Consider the following 15,302-nt stretch of genomic DNA (forward strand, 5'->3'; position numbering starts at 1 on the left):
GTTCCTGAGGCAGCATTCTTTTGTGGTCATTCATCACTCGGTGTGCAGCTCCCGAGCCCCCTGAGAGAAGGCGGTGGCTTTCATCTGGCGCCCAACGGGTTTTGTTTTTTCCTTGTTCAAAACTTTCAGCAACTTGTCACCGGTATTTCGGAGTGCGCATCCGTGCTGCGAAGACCACTTGGTGCCATCTGGTTGTTGGACGGTGAACGGGGTGCCCTGCTGACGGCGAGCCAAGACCAGCCCCCATCCAGAGCCTCCTAGGACTACTCATCACACCCACCTATGCTCACATCCGGCCATTTCCCACCGAAGGAACAACCTCAATAAAGCATGTTGCCGGGCTAGTTGGTCTACCATCTTTTAAAACTGAGAAGAAACCCTGGTGCAAAAAATTCACACACACAAAAGAGAGAGACAAGGGGACAACGGACAGGCGCCAACTTCCAACTGTTTATTTCAGAATACAGGCCATGCATTTATAGTGTCCTCCTCACCTATGGGTCTGAAACGTGGAGGCTAACCAAGAGAGTTCTACTTAAGTTGAGGACAACCCAGAGGGCTATGGAACGAAAAATGGTAGGGGTAACATTAAGAGATAGGAAGCGTGCAGAGTGGGTCAGAGAAATAACTCAAGTTACCGACATTCTAGTGGAAATTAAGAAGAAATGGACATGGACAGGACATGTAGTGCGAAGAGAGGATAACCGATGGTCGCTGAGGGTAATAAACTGGATTCCAAGGGAAGGAAAGCGTAGCAGGGGGCGGCAGAAATTTAGGTGGGCGGATGAGATTAAGAAGTTCGCAGGGGTCAAATGGATGCAACTAGCACAGAACCGGGTTAAGTGGAGAAATATGAGAGAGGCCTTCGCCCTGCACTGGGTATAGTCAGGCTGATGATGATGATTATGATTTATAGCGTCAAGCTACGCCCACTTGACAAAACGTGCATTATCAAAGCCCTGGCTTATCACCGCGCACTACCTTTGCACAGAAGCTCATACTCAGCCGCATACAAATTCACTGACGTTTCACTGACGCACAGGGCTCCTTTTTCTTAATATGAAAAGCTTCCAATAATAGTCTGGCCTCTGTTTTTGCTCCTGCCCAGAATCCTCGCCTCTTCTAGTCGAGGCTCACACTTGCACGCGTTGACATGCCTGACCAAATTGGCATACTTATCTTTATTACTATCTACCTTTCTGCCATGTTCCTCAAAGCATTTGTTAATACATCTGCCTGTCTGCCCTACATAGGACCTTCCACAGGTCAGGGCAATCTCGTATACCACTCCTTCCATACAAGATGTGTAAGTATGCTGATGTTTTATTGTGCACCCTGGGCGATCAAAGACACAAATCCGGGGTACAAGTTTACTCAACTTGTTAGTGGCTGAAAAGACCAGCGGTACCCTATGCCTGTTAGCCACCTTCTTCATATTGTGTGACACTGTGTATACAGGGCATAACTTAGGTACTACCACGGGGCCCCGCTCTTCAGGGCTCGTCGGACCGGTGCAGAGTTTTGTTTTTTGGAGGAGGGTTTCGGCGACGGCAGTCAACATCACCGAGGGGAAGCCAGCAGCCAAAAGGCGACCAATCTGATTTTCTGATTTCTGATGAAAGGATCATCCAACTCAAGAAGACTTTCTTTGCAAAACCGGCCAACATTATGCTGCCAGGAACCATTTCCACTTACTAAAGTTCTGAACGGGATGTCAGGTTTGTGGGGTTTTTTTTGTTTTTTTATTCATTTATTTATTGATTGATACTGCGATCTTTTACAAGACCTTCGCAGGGTCTTGTAAACACTGAAGAAGAACACTGAAAGAGAGTTCCGTTTACTTTTGTATATGTCACTTGCCAATCTCGGCAGTTCCAACTCCTTACAAAAGTTAATAAACCTTGTTTTCACTCTCACGGCCCCCTTTTAGTCTTCTTGAGTTGGATGATCCTTTTCGAGCTAAGAACTCGTTAGAATTAGTAGACTGTTTTAAAACGCATCCAGAAATTAGATCCGCTTTTTCTGTAGGCATTGAGGATTTGTTTTATTCCATACCGCATGCTGAGCTGCTGGTGTCTGTACAATCGTGTATTGAAGGTACGGGTGAAATGGCCTTTCAGGGTGCCACCGGTATGTCTCTGGAAAGCTTTCTGTATTTATTGGAGCAGTATCTGGGGCTGAAACGTGGAGGCTAACCAAGAGAGTTCTACTTAAGTTGAGGACAACCCAGAGGGCTATGGAACGAAAAATGGTAGGGGTAACATTAAGAGATAGGAAGCGTGCACAGTGGGTCAGAGAAATAACTCAAGTTACTGGCATTCTAGTGGAAATTAAGAAGAAGAAATGGACATGGGCAGGACATGTAGTGCGAAGAGAGGATAACCGATGGTCGCTGAGGGTAATAAACTGGATTCCAAGGGAAGGAAAGCGTAGCGGGGGGCGGCAGAAAGTTAGGTGGGCGGATGAGATTAAGAAGTTCGCAGAGGTCAAGTGGATGCAACTAGCACAGAACCGGGTTAAGTGGAGAAATATGGGAGAAGCCTTCACCCTGCAGTGGGTATAGTCAGGCTGATGATGATGATGATCTGAAGGTCAGTTTTATCGTTTTTAATCAACAACCTTGTATACAAAGGAAATGCATTTGTATAGGTTCCTGTGTAGCCCCTATTTTATGCGACAATTATTTAGCTTCTTTGGACAAGGAACTTGCCCAATTGTTTTTAACAGGACCTGTTTTTTAAATTTTTAGATATGTAGATGATTATCTTATTCTTTTATCTACCGATTTTGACAATTCTTTTGAAGCTAATGTGTCCAGCATTTTAAGTGCTTTTAACCTCAAAGGTCGTGGCCTAGTTTTTACACATGAGCTCCTAAGTGAGAACACTACAGTTTTTGGACCTCAGATTGGCATTCCGGAAGAACCATTTATGCTGGGGATACTTTCCTCGAACTAGCAAGGAGTTGCTACCCTTCAATATGGCGCACTCTAAACTGTTAAGCACGCCATTGCCTCTTTATGCTTTGAGTTCCAGCTTTCAAATTCCTGTCCGCACCAAATGCATTTTAGTATGGAAAATCAGATTGGTCGCCTTTTGGCTGCTGGCTTCCCTTCGATGGTGTTGACTGCTGTCGCCGAAACCCTCCTCCAAAAAACTAAAAAAAAAACGCTGCACCAGCCCTGAAGGGCTAGGCCCCACGGTAGTACCTGAAGTTATGCCCTATATACACAAAACATCACACAATATGAAGAAGGTGGCTAACAGGCATAGGGTACCGCTGGTCTTTTCAGCCACTAACAAGTTGAGTAAACTTGTTCCCCGGATTTGTGGCGCTGATCGCCCAGGGTGCACAATAAAACATCAGCGTGCTTACACATCCAGTGTGGAAGGAGTGATACGAGATACCCTCGTCAGGTGAGTGCCGGGTATGCTGTGTTGCAAAACAGTCCGAATAGCCACATGTTGTCGGTCCCTCATTTTTTCGAGGACTGTTTAGCAGTGTCAAGGTCTTGTTTCTACTTTTCTCTGCCTTCGGATGCTACAGGAAAACAGCACTGCACCAATTGGTAAGTGCCAGCTATGCTTTATCCTTCCGGCAATCGCTGCGTAGAGTTCAGCTGTATTGAGGCTTGTGACAGCACCAGAAACTATTTATTACAGGTCAGTAAATATTAAGTGTGCACATGTATCTTCTGGACTAGGGTGCTAATTTCTTCCCTGGTTACCTCGTCTGTGTGGTATATTGCATGTGCTTCAGCACAGTATTCTTTGTTTTTGCAATGTATATGCTAATTGCACAATTCTGTGATAAAATAGAAACACAAGCTTTGCCTATTGTGACGATTACTTTGGAGTTAGCGAAACTGAAAGATGCAATGCGTACACTTGTTTTCCTTGTTTTGAAAGTTTGGATAAAAAAAAAATTTGCTAGAACGATGCGCTGAATCATGCAAGTAACAGCTGATATTAAAATTGTTCTCCTTACAGATCCCAATGTTTCTTACAGATCTCAAGAAGACATGCTGCGGCTGTTTGTGGAGACAAGCTTAAAAGAAAACCCGCGACTTCAAAATCCACTGGAAAACCTGGCCGATGCAGTTGCCATCTGTAAATAAAGTGTGCCTGTCCCTGAACCTTGAACATTTTTCTCTACTTGTGCCAACTAGGTTCATCACGCCACTACTGGTGAAATACACCTCTTCTATAATAGACAAGAATAGTTTTGGCAGAAGCCCCTCTCACGAAAAGACATGAAGCTGTAATCGTCAGAGAAAGAACGCTAGCAGACGACGGACAAGGAAGAGGAGGGCATACACTTGTCCTTCCTTGTCTGTCGTCTGCTAGCGTTCTTTCTCTGACAATGAACAACCAACTCGCCCAGCAACATACCCTGTACACAGGGGCGTAGCCGGGGAAGGGGGGGGGGGGGGGGGGGGCTTATGGGGTTTCAGCTCCCCCCCCTTCCCCCGAAATGTATCCTGGCACCACTGACCAAAACAACCCCCGACGCTGGAAAAAATTCTAGATTTTGTCTACAATATCATTTTCCAGTTCAAAAAGACCTTTCTGCACAAACATTACAACCTTGGGCTACATTTGGTAGCAATGCCCATGTAACTGGAGTCACATAAAGCAAGGAGCCACTTCCGAGCACAAAGTTTCAGGGAAATTTGGATGCCAAGCGGGCTCGTCGAGTCAACTCGCAGCAGTCGAGGAGGGGGCTGGACGAAACAAGACAGCGTCGAAGCCAGGTTTCCATTTCCGTGTTAAAGGCGGTATTTCCCTCGCCTTCGACTCCCCACTTGCACAAAATCCCCGTGTCTCTCAGGGGGTTTACATGAGACCGACAATGTCAGGTCGGGGAGGCCTGTCGGGTGGAAAACCGGCTATCGGGCTCATGTATACGCTAGGGGGTCGAGCTAAACAACAGTCGTATCAGGTCCCGCCAGCCCGACTGCAGAGGGTGGGTTGGCTCGACCCTACCCGGTGGGCGAGGGGCATGCATACGCTGAGGCATCGGGCAGGCACCTCCTCTCTTGCCTCCTTGCTGGTTGGGGACGGGACCGTGAGCTGTTTGTCTGAGCATTCCTCCTCTTCCTCCTCTCTCGCCTGCGCCTGGTTCACTTGCTCGACGCACGATGTAGCAGCGATCTTTGCCCGACAGAAACGAGCTCGTGTAAACCCGGACGGGTCGGGCTGGCTCAGCTCACAACCGGCTCTCCCCTACCCAAACCGCTTGCGTCTGACCCATGCATACAAGGCTTCTATTACACAGCCCTCAGCCCCTCTTGACTGCTACATGTTTCTTTTGGTGCTTTTTTTTCTTATGCCTTCTGCGGATCCTCACTGTGCTGTCAGTTCAGTTCAGTCGTTCAGTCGTGTCCGACTCTTCGTGACCCTATGGACCATGTCACGCCACACTTTCCGGTCTCTCACTATCTTCCTAACATCACATAACTTCATCTGCAGTGCCTCGAGGATGCCATCTAACCATCGCGTTCGCTGCCTACCCCTTCTCCGGCGACCCTCAACCTTTCCCAACATCAAATCTTTCTCCAGCGACTCCTCTCTTCTCATCAGATGACCAAAGTAGCTGAGCTTTAACTTTAGAATTTGACCCTCCAATGAGCTGTCAGGGTTTATGGTCGACAATATCGACTGATTTGATCTTCTGGCAGTCCAAGGAACTCTCAAGAGTCTTCGCCAGCACCACACTTCAAACGCGTCAATTCTTCGGCGGTCAGCCTTTTTCACAGTTCAACTCTCGCATAGCAGCTCTTTATGGTACTCCCTCGCCCTTCTCCCCGTACACTACGCTCTCTCCGTGGTTGCGCTTTTTGTTTGTGATTGTTTTTTAGTTTTCGCGCTTGTTCCTACGCGCAGAAGAGAAGGCGCCGAACGCTTGCCCAGGGGTGGTTTTTTTTTATTGCACCTCGCTTTTTTTTCTATGCCGCTGCGCAGCAAGACAGGGTTCTCTACGCGCAGCTCCGTTGCAGTTCCAGCTGAGGTTCGCGTAGATTCTCCAGCAGCTGAAAACAGAAACGGACCTATAGCTGTCGCCGGTGAGCGACCGCGACCAAAGGCATCGAAGCTGCGCCGACGGCGGCGGAGTGACCCTTTGTCTCCTGCTGCGGCGCCCAAGCCCCCCCTCCTCCCCCCCCCCCCTTTCGGGACGGAGACCAGCTGCCCTTTCAGACCACAGCTGCGACAACGGGAACCTGACCTTTTCTTCAGAGGCGCATCGCTGATCAGTGCTGACATCTTGAGACAGGCGGGTGACCTTCTGTAAAAAGTAACGCCAGGGAAATTACCTCCGCCAACGGGCAGCTTCTCCGGCTGCTTCACCTTGGTGAAGAATTTCCACTACCAGCATTCACAAGATCGTCATCAACATCGGAGAGACTAGCCCTCGCCACCGAAAGATGTGCGAGGAGGCGCAAGCACTACCCTCGGCAGTGGGCGGCATCTCAAGTCCTTGCTTTTGCACTGCTGATAGGAATGCACAGATTGAACTTTGTTTCCCAGCTAGGGAAGTGGGGATAACCGACCATATTTGAACGGCAGAAATTGTCTCCCCCGAGAGCTCCTTTTTCATCCTTCTAATTGTACACATTTCATCATGCAAAGAGTTGTATGAAGCATTCCTTCGTCTCTACTCCCTGGCTGCTCCTACTCCTTTTCCTTCTCAGCTCCTCATGGTTCCACTGCGGTGAAGTCTAGGCCCCCGAACCCCGATCAAATCCTCCACCTCGAAGCCCATCTCTTCTCATCGTCACTCCGCAGCAGCAGCCTTCCGTGCCAGGGCCCGGGAACCTCGGCCCGGCGATAGACATCCCAGGCGAACCAACGGCGTCCCCCTTCAACAGCACGCAGCGAGGTCGAATGAGGCGAAGCGCCGTGGTCATTCACTTCTGCCTTCATGTCACAGAAAAGAATATCAACATTTTTTTCACCTGCGCCAAGGCGTCCATGTCAAGACACTGAAGCCAGCAAAGGTAACTTTGTTGTTACTTACTTTTTCTATTTTGACTTCTATGCGAGAGGACACATTGAGACCTCTTCTAAATTTTCTTGTTCTCGCTACCCGGGGGCTGGCAAAGCCAGCCAGAGCGCATGCGTTTTTCTTGTGTTGTCCCGACTACCGTGCGGCACATTTCGGAGCGCGTTCGTTTTCTCTGGCCGAGTGGATTCTGCCTCGTAGCCCTTTGAATGCTTTCCGGCTATGGCCGTTCGCGTTGAAGCGAGTGGCATGAAGGTAGCTGCTGCTGCGTCCAAGCTTGCTCACCTGTGCATTTCACAGCAAGTGTCTGCTGTCGTGGAATAAGATGTGTTTATGCTCGTGTGCGAATGCTGCCATGCTTGTTGAGTTAGCTCTCCAATGTGTTGCTATCGCATTCATTGCTTCGCCTTTCCGATGAAATTGTGAGTTGTTTTTTTTCTAAACATGCCCCACAACTCCTGAAACCACACCATTTGGCCATTAAATTAAGTGATTTATTTATAAGGTAGGCAAACAATTTCGATAAATACTTGTTTTGGTTATCATAAAAAAAAAAGATAGCTTCACAACTCGAAATGCCACTCATGATTAACTGTCAATTTGCTGTCTTTGCGTTCGAATAACCGGTGGTTTAAAAAAAAAACTAGGGGTTCGAACGTTGACAGAGAACATATTTTGTAAAACTAGTGCTAAGCTCCAGTAATACATTTGTCCTAAGTTCAGTTCAGTCGTTCAGTCGTGTCCGACTCTTCGTGACCCTATAAACCATGTCACGCCACGCTTTCCGGTCTCTCACTATCTTCCTAACATCACATAACTTCATCTGCAGCGCCTCGAGGATGCCATCTAACCATTGCGTTCGCTGCCTACTCCTTCTCCGGCGACCCTCAACCTTTCCCAACATCAAATATTTCTCCAGCGACTCCTCTCTTCTCATCAGATGACCAAAGTAGCTGAGCTTTAACTTTAGAATTTGACCCTCCAATGAGCAGTCAGGGTTTATGGTCGACAATATTGACTGATTTGATCTTCTGGCAGTCCAAGGAACTCTCAAGAGTCTCCGCCAGCACCACAATTCAAATGCGCCAATTCTTCGGCGGTCAGCCTTCTTCGCAGTCCAACTCTCGCATCCATACATCACAACTGGAAAGACCATAAAGACCATCTTGGTTGACAGACTAATGTCTCTGCTCTTTACTAGGCGGTCAAGGCTAACCATGGCTCTCTTTCCCAGAAGCAGGCGTCTCCTAATTTCATGGCTGCAGTCTCCTTCCGGGGTAATCTTGGAGCCCAAGAAGAGAAAATCTGTCACAGCTTCCACTTCTTGTCCATTGATGCTCCAGGACTTGATAGGGCAACACACCATGATCTTTGTCTTTTTATTGTTCAGTTTAAGCCCAAACTTCTCACTCTCTTCTTGTACGCGCATCAGAAGTCTCTCGAGTTCCACTTCACTTTCTGCCATTAAAGTGGTATCATCCGCATATCTAAGGTTGTTGATACGCTTTCCAGCAATCTTCACTCCAGCTGAAGACTCGTCCAGACCGGCCTTCCTCATGATGCACTCTGCATATAAGTTAAATAGGCAAGGCGACAGTATGCAGCCTTGCCTCACTCCTTTCTCAATCGGAAACCAATCAGTAAGACCATGCCCAGTTCTGACTGAGGCCTCTTGCCCTTCATACAGGTTCCTGAGGAGACAGATGAGCTACAAGACATTTACATGCTTCACCATAACTTATCTGTTTAGTATTGTTTTAAAGTTGTTTTCTGATGGTTATCACTTTCTCAAAACTTTGCACTTGTTGCTGAATTTTGTCCATGTTTTGTTCTTGTGGTCCGAAAATGTTGCCCCTTACTCTTACCAACGCTCGTCAGATTGTCTGTCTTTCTGTGCGTCAAGTTTACTATGTGATTGCACAACATATTTGCCTTGTTTGATGCATTTTATACAGTGACTTTGCTTAGTTGCGTAGGTTTATTGGAGACTTATACGTATATTTAAATATCGTGTTGCGAGGTTTTGTGCATACATGCAGTGAAGTTTGTTCCCAATGGTAATTTTTTGCCCTTATCAAACTGTATCTTCTCATTTGTAATATTCCATTGTATCTTCGCATTTCTATATATATATGTTTCGCAACTCCTGCTTTTTATGTGCGCTCTCTGTTGAGACTATAATTTCGGTGCAATTACTCACAATACACGACCGGTGACAGCTGTTCCTGTGCAATAAATTAGAAGAAAGGACAGCGTCATTGGCCGTTGCACATGTGCAAAAACGTAAACAAGGGTCTTGGATGACAAAGATTCAATAAAGTATTTGCTGTCAAAGTGTTCATTTCATAACCTTTACGTTTTTATATCAGCGACATGCACTGCTTTGCTGATTTCGAACTCATATAGTTCTAAAGTTCGTTTAATATTTTCTGTACTTGTTAAATAGACAGAATCACGGAAGCATTGATCACAGTTATTTCTGCCACACTTTTTGGCACATATATGTTTTTTTATAACAAAATGAATTATTTACTTGTCTTGACAGTGCGAAGCATTCCAGAATTCGTTTGCAGCACCTAATACACAATGGCTATTGGCAATGACAGTGCTCGTATTATTCAGATATTTGATCCCTCGACAAATTTTATATGGAGGAAGCCCCTATTTATAAATTATATGTATTATATTGTAATGCCACACCGCTGCCCATCTTCTAGCGCCATCAAGTGGCCGAATGTCTTGGCGCGTGGCTGAGCGTTGTCCTCGTCTGTCTCGAGCTTGGCTTGATTAAAAAAGGGCAGCTCGGTTGTTCTGTTTGCTACGTGTGTTGGTGACATTTGGTGGAAGTGCTGGGTACGTTGCCCATGTACGTTGCCCCCGAAGAAGTCAGTGACACTGCCCATCTTGTTCTTCTGTTTGCTACGTGTGTTGGTGACAATATATTACAGATATATATCATATGGAATATAAATTTATATGGAGGAACATGAGCCTCCCCCCCTCCCCCTCCCTGAACAAAATTCCTGGCTACGCCACTGCCTGTATGAAGCTGTAAAAGTAGTTACTCTTATAGCACAGCTGCTGTTGTGAAATGTGGAAATAAATGCTGATGCCTTTCTTCCTTTTTTTGTTTTACCGCAGCTTAAACTAGCATTTAATTTTTCTACTACCATTGACGCTAGCGGAGCAAACGTGCAGTTTTTCGAGCCATGCGCACATTTCTAGAAACTGCCTCACATAAAATGTCATGGTGTTGGTGTCATTGCCTAACAAGTATCCTGATCCCTTGTTATGCTTAAAGGATGTCAGCCTTACAAGTAGATATAATGAATATGTACGATTCATGCTTAGTAGCAGTTATCCCGCGTGCGAATAACAGCGCTCCCGCCATCGCGCCGACGTTCGTACCCGTGCGCCTCGACACCTACGGCCGAGGCGCCCTCAACACAACTTTACCCGACGACGCCACTGCTCCTCTGGAAACAAATCCATTGTAACAGAATACACTGAGACACGGTCCATGGAGGTGGCACAGTTCATTGCCGGTCTAGTGCACCATGGACACCACTTAGCATTGCTAAGTTCGCTGAGACTGTTTCGTCTTCTCACGTAGCTGGCGAAAGTATGTCGGCAAAGAAAAAAATATATAGGTGGCAAAGGAAAATAAAGACTGAATAGTAATTTTACAGTGATACAAACTGAGGACCACTTCTCTATGAGTCCTGCAAATTCCCGTGCAGCATCGTGCCTGCAATCCTCGGTGAGAAAAGAGGATTAAAAGTGCCAGTAGGCACACCATCCAAACTGCAAGTGCGGCACATTAACAGCCAGCGGTTGTTTTTCCTCGAGTCAAGAGATTCCACAACGGCTCTGGCTGGACCCAAATGAACGAGGAAATGAACGTGGCCAACGGAGCTGCCGCTGTGCAAAGCAGTGAAAAGGCGGCAACTTACAAAAGATGCACCGAACTCGTGCGCAGGCCTCAGCCGAAACGTGTACCTCAGGCTCTCAGGTTCAAGGATCTCGAAGAAGATGTCCTCTTTCAGGAATTTGCCATCGGCTGACACTGAAAAAGAGACAACGCAGGACGACGTCAGAGGGGACAAGCGGCACGCAACACCCCTACGCACCCAGGTAAGCTAAATCCACGAGGACGTAGCAGTATGCCAGCAGCACGCTTGCCGTGTGAGATAGGCCCCGCAGAACCACACGTCTCTTGCGCATCCCCAGGACCCCTACGAGCAGTCAGCTGTTGCACTGCTGCTGCACCCTCATGCCGTCGACGACATGCTACGCGAGCGTGCTGCCGCATTAAGGTTATAACAAGAACAATGTTTTTAAGTCAAGTATAGGTATGTGAGCACATTTTAGCAGTAAACTTCATATTTTTAAGAAGCCAATAACGTTACAATAAAAAATAAAAAGTAGATTTTTTTTTTTATTACAATACTTTCGGTTTCGGAACCTTGCAGGGCTTGTAGTGCTTTTGTCCTAGGATTCAAAACTTGCCCAGTCCAACGGGGAGGGTGTTTTGCAGGTTCTGGGCAAGAGGAGGAAAGTGCTTCTGTCCCGGCTAATTCGACGAACCTGTCTGTCTGCTTCTTTAGGAGTTTAAAAGCTCGACTTCTGCTGTCCATATGTCAGCACTACTTGGAACCATATTGGGGGGAAAGGAATGGTCCTTAAATGGTCCTGGGGTAGAAGGGTAGAAGAATGAGTTGAAGGAGGAGCCATGACGGGGACGAAACAAAGCTTATCGCTTGAGCGGAAATCTTACCTTTCGCTTAAATACGATCAAGAGAATTCCTTTACAGAGTCCGACGAAGTTCCGAACGCTCCGCCTGGTTGTGTGGAATTCGGCACATTAAGCGTCGCCTGTCACGGCATTATTACCGGCTGCAGAATTGATATCTGAGCATAGATCCCATCTGCTGGTTCCTGCTCCTGGTCCACCGGCTGCAGCACACATTTTACTACCTTATCGCACAGATCGGGTCGTGATCGAGTGAAGCGGTAATGAGGCGACAACCCTTGGCAATCAATCCGCCGCCAACGCCTGTTGCCGCTGGTGCACACCGCACGGAGCGACGGGACTTGGCGACACGCCTCGGCGACAGAGAGGCGCGTTTTCAGCTTTGCTTCGTTACTGCGCGCCTCCTCGCCGTTCGGTCATAATATGCCATATCCCGTTTCTAACACTAAACAGGATCAAGTACGACAAAAAAACTGGTGAAATTTTTTGCAACCGCGTTAAAACCAAAACTCACAGTGCAGCGGTGCGCTACTACACTGCGATGCAGTCTTTCATTACAAGCAGTACCCACACGGCCAGTAATGTCCGTCGGACGGCCGGTTAAAGTCCGCACGTCCGAAGCCGGAGCGGGACGTCCGCCGGAAGAACGAAACACATCCGAAAACGGATCTTCCGAACTGGGACATAAACCGGTAGGAACGAAACAGCCGAAAACGGACATCCGTATTGGGATGTCCGTAGTATTTACGAGGGATCATCTTTCTCGGATCAACATTCAAACAATTATTTCAGAAAAATAGTCTCTCGATACAGACCTCAACAGAACCCGTGCTCATCAGTTCATGTGTGGGCACTTGTGGGCATTCATTAGTGGAATGGGCTACAAGGGAATTCCGACCTGAGCGCACTCATTATAACATCAATGTACCAGTAAAAAAGCAATAGTCCCTGCCAGTCATTGCAATTTATATGAAGTTACCAATGTCGCGTTATCTCGCGAAAAGCTATCCATTTAAGAAGCTGTCAGGGCAGTTCTGCGGTGTTCAGCAGTGCACTGGCCTTTTCGCACCGCTCCTTGGACGCGCTCACAGTGCTGTGATCCTAAATACTACATTTATGATGCCACTAAGCGCAGAGAAACGTCCTCAGTCCATGAACTTCAATCGCACATGCATTGAGCCAGCGCTTCGAACGCACTACAAGGTGTTGCACAATTAGACGCGCGCTGTAGAATGCTTCTCCCAGCTAAACCGCGGAATCCTTGCAGTTCAGATTTCGCACAGAAATCACATTTTGTCGCTAGTATTTTTTAATACTAAATTTGTTTGGGGTACTTGCCTGATTCGATCAGAAGAAGTAAAATATTCCCATCGCCTGCGGCGGCGGCGACGCCAGACGAACCGCTGCCCCAGCGATGGGACTGGTGGCGCCACCTCATGCTGCTTACAACAACTCAAACCTTCTGGCAGAAACGCTCGCCCCCTCTTTTCCTGCTACAGAGTTGTTGTTAGCAGCATGAGGTGGCGCCACCAGTCCCATCGCTGGGGCAGCGGTTGGGAGAATGTTTTTGCAGATCGACGATGCGCAATCACGTGACACATGGGTGACGTAGCCTACACGTCACGTACAAGGTCAATTCAAGGTCAATGTACAACTGGTCGCGCCACTTGGAAGAAAACGCGTGCAGCTGCCTACTGCCAGCGGCATCAACTCGATGATGAGGGCTCCTGCGAACTTTGAGGCAAATTACTAGCACACAGAAAATAAGATCTGCCAGAATTCCAAAGAACTAGAAAGCAAACATAATATTCGCGCTCAGGAATGAATGCAGTTTTTGTTTCTTGCGTAAGAAAAAACGTGTCACCTTTATAATAATAGTTTAACTTGTTTCTAACGGCCTCTCTCGGCCACTTATTATCCGCTGCGTAGCTGCCCAAAGCTCAGAAATGGCTCAGACCAAAGCTTTTTTCATCCGCGGTTGGGTGCGTCATCGGCCCCGGTTCAACGTTCATCGTTGCGTGCTGCGTACAGAGTGGGTTATCTGTATCAAACAGTCAGTATTTCATTCTGCTGGTTGTGGTAGAGCTTTACAGCAAGGCGAAGACTGTGTGTGCTCGATGAGAAACTGATTGCCGCTGCATGTGCGCATTTCCGGACGATGGGACAATGCTGCGTCACAGCTCGGCGGCTCGGCTCGGCCTCCCAGGCACGTCGCAAAAGTGGTGGCTTGTTTTACGGATACACGTCTGCATGAGCGGCGTATCGCTGCATGTTTTAATTGAGCGGTGAAGGTGAGATTTTGCATCCATCCTAAATGCAGGGGTGGAAGTGCTGCTCCATTTGCTTCATTCTGCTCCAGCCTGCTTTCCCTGCTCCAAAATTGCTCCAACTCGACTGCATCAACGTCCTGATGTTAAATTTCGTGGAGCACGGTTTTGCCGCTCAGTGGGCCATTACTGGTATTGACAGCAAGAACTGCAATCTGAGGCAATTAAGTTAGGCGACTATGAGAAGTGCAGCTGGGCAATGGTCTGTTGTGAGTTCTGTATACAGGTTATGTGGCTGGTGTAGTCAAAACGATGGCAGCACACCGGTAGCAGAGGTGTAATGCATCTCACCCGAGCCTAATACGTATAAAATTTTAATATACTAGAAAAGTATGCAGCATAATGTTTGCTTATAAGCAAATTTGAAGAATTCGTTACGGAAAATGTTCTGTGCACTTGATATAGCACCTACTCCCGGCCTTTTGAATCGCCTGTGGTGAAGGAAATGAGATCAGCGAGTGAAGCAAGCGCACCAAACTACTACGAGGTAGCGAAGCACTGGAAGTGGTAGACGAATATGTTTACTTAGGACAGGTAGTAACCGCAGATCTAGATCATGAAAGGGAAATAACTAGAAGAATAAGATTGGGATGGAGTGCATTTGGTAAGTATTCTCAGATTATGACTAGTAGCTTACCGGTATTGCTCAAGAGGAAGGTATACAGCAGTTGCATCTTACACTTACTCACCTATGGAGCTGAAACGTCAAAGGCTAACGAAAAGGGTTTTATTTAAGTTGAGGACAACGCAGATGACTATGGAGCGAAAAATGGTAGGTGTAACGTTAAAAAATAGGAAGCGCATAGAGTGAGTTAGAGAAATAACGAGGTAATTGCATTCTAGTGGAAATCAAGAAGATGAAATGGGCAGGGCATGTAATGTGTAGAGAGGACAACCGATGTTCGCTTGGGGTAATAAACGACTCCAAGGGAAGCAAATCGTCGCAGGGGACAGCAGAAAGTTAGGTGGGCGGATGAGGTTAAAAAGTTTGCAGGAGTAAAGTGGATGCAGCTAGCACAGGTAGAGGAGTATGGGAGAGGCCTTCACCTTGCAGTTGGTATAGTCTGGCCGATGATGACTACGAGCCATTGGAAACTTGTCCATCTGCAACGAACTACACGGTTTGTTCGTAGCGATTCTGCTGTGAATACAAGCAGGTGCTTCACCATCTAGCCTCTCATGCCTACGACAAACAAAAGCACACTTGGAACTCTTATGGA

The 15,302-nt window shown here is 47.2% G+C and overlaps 1 protein-coding gene across 1 annotated transcript in view; it reads right to left on the reverse strand.

The window, feature by feature from the left end:
- LOC146207032 (protease-associated domain-containing protein 1) overlaps positions 1-11,300 on the reverse strand; it is a 50,569-nt gene extending 39,269 nt beyond the window's left edge. The window contains exons 1-2 of the mRNA XM_084592375.1: positions 11,133-11,300; positions 10,956-11,068 (exon numbers count right to left, since the gene is read on the reverse strand). Of these exons, the coding sequence (XP_084448501.1) occupies positions 10,956-11,068; positions 11,133-11,226 (207 nt within the window). The 5' untranslated portion in view covers positions 11,227-11,300. The remainder of the gene's footprint in view (positions 1-10,955; positions 11,069-11,132) is intronic.
- Positions 11,301-15,302: the final 4,002 nt, after the last annotated feature.

This window comes from Amblyomma maculatum, chromosome 1 (genome assembly GCF_055883805.1).
Source record: "Amblyomma maculatum isolate TAMU_Amacu chromosome 1, ASM5588380v1, whole genome shotgun sequence".
In the NCBI taxonomy this organism is placed as follows: Eukaryota; Metazoa; Arthropoda; class Arachnida; order Ixodida; family Ixodidae; genus Amblyomma; species Amblyomma maculatum.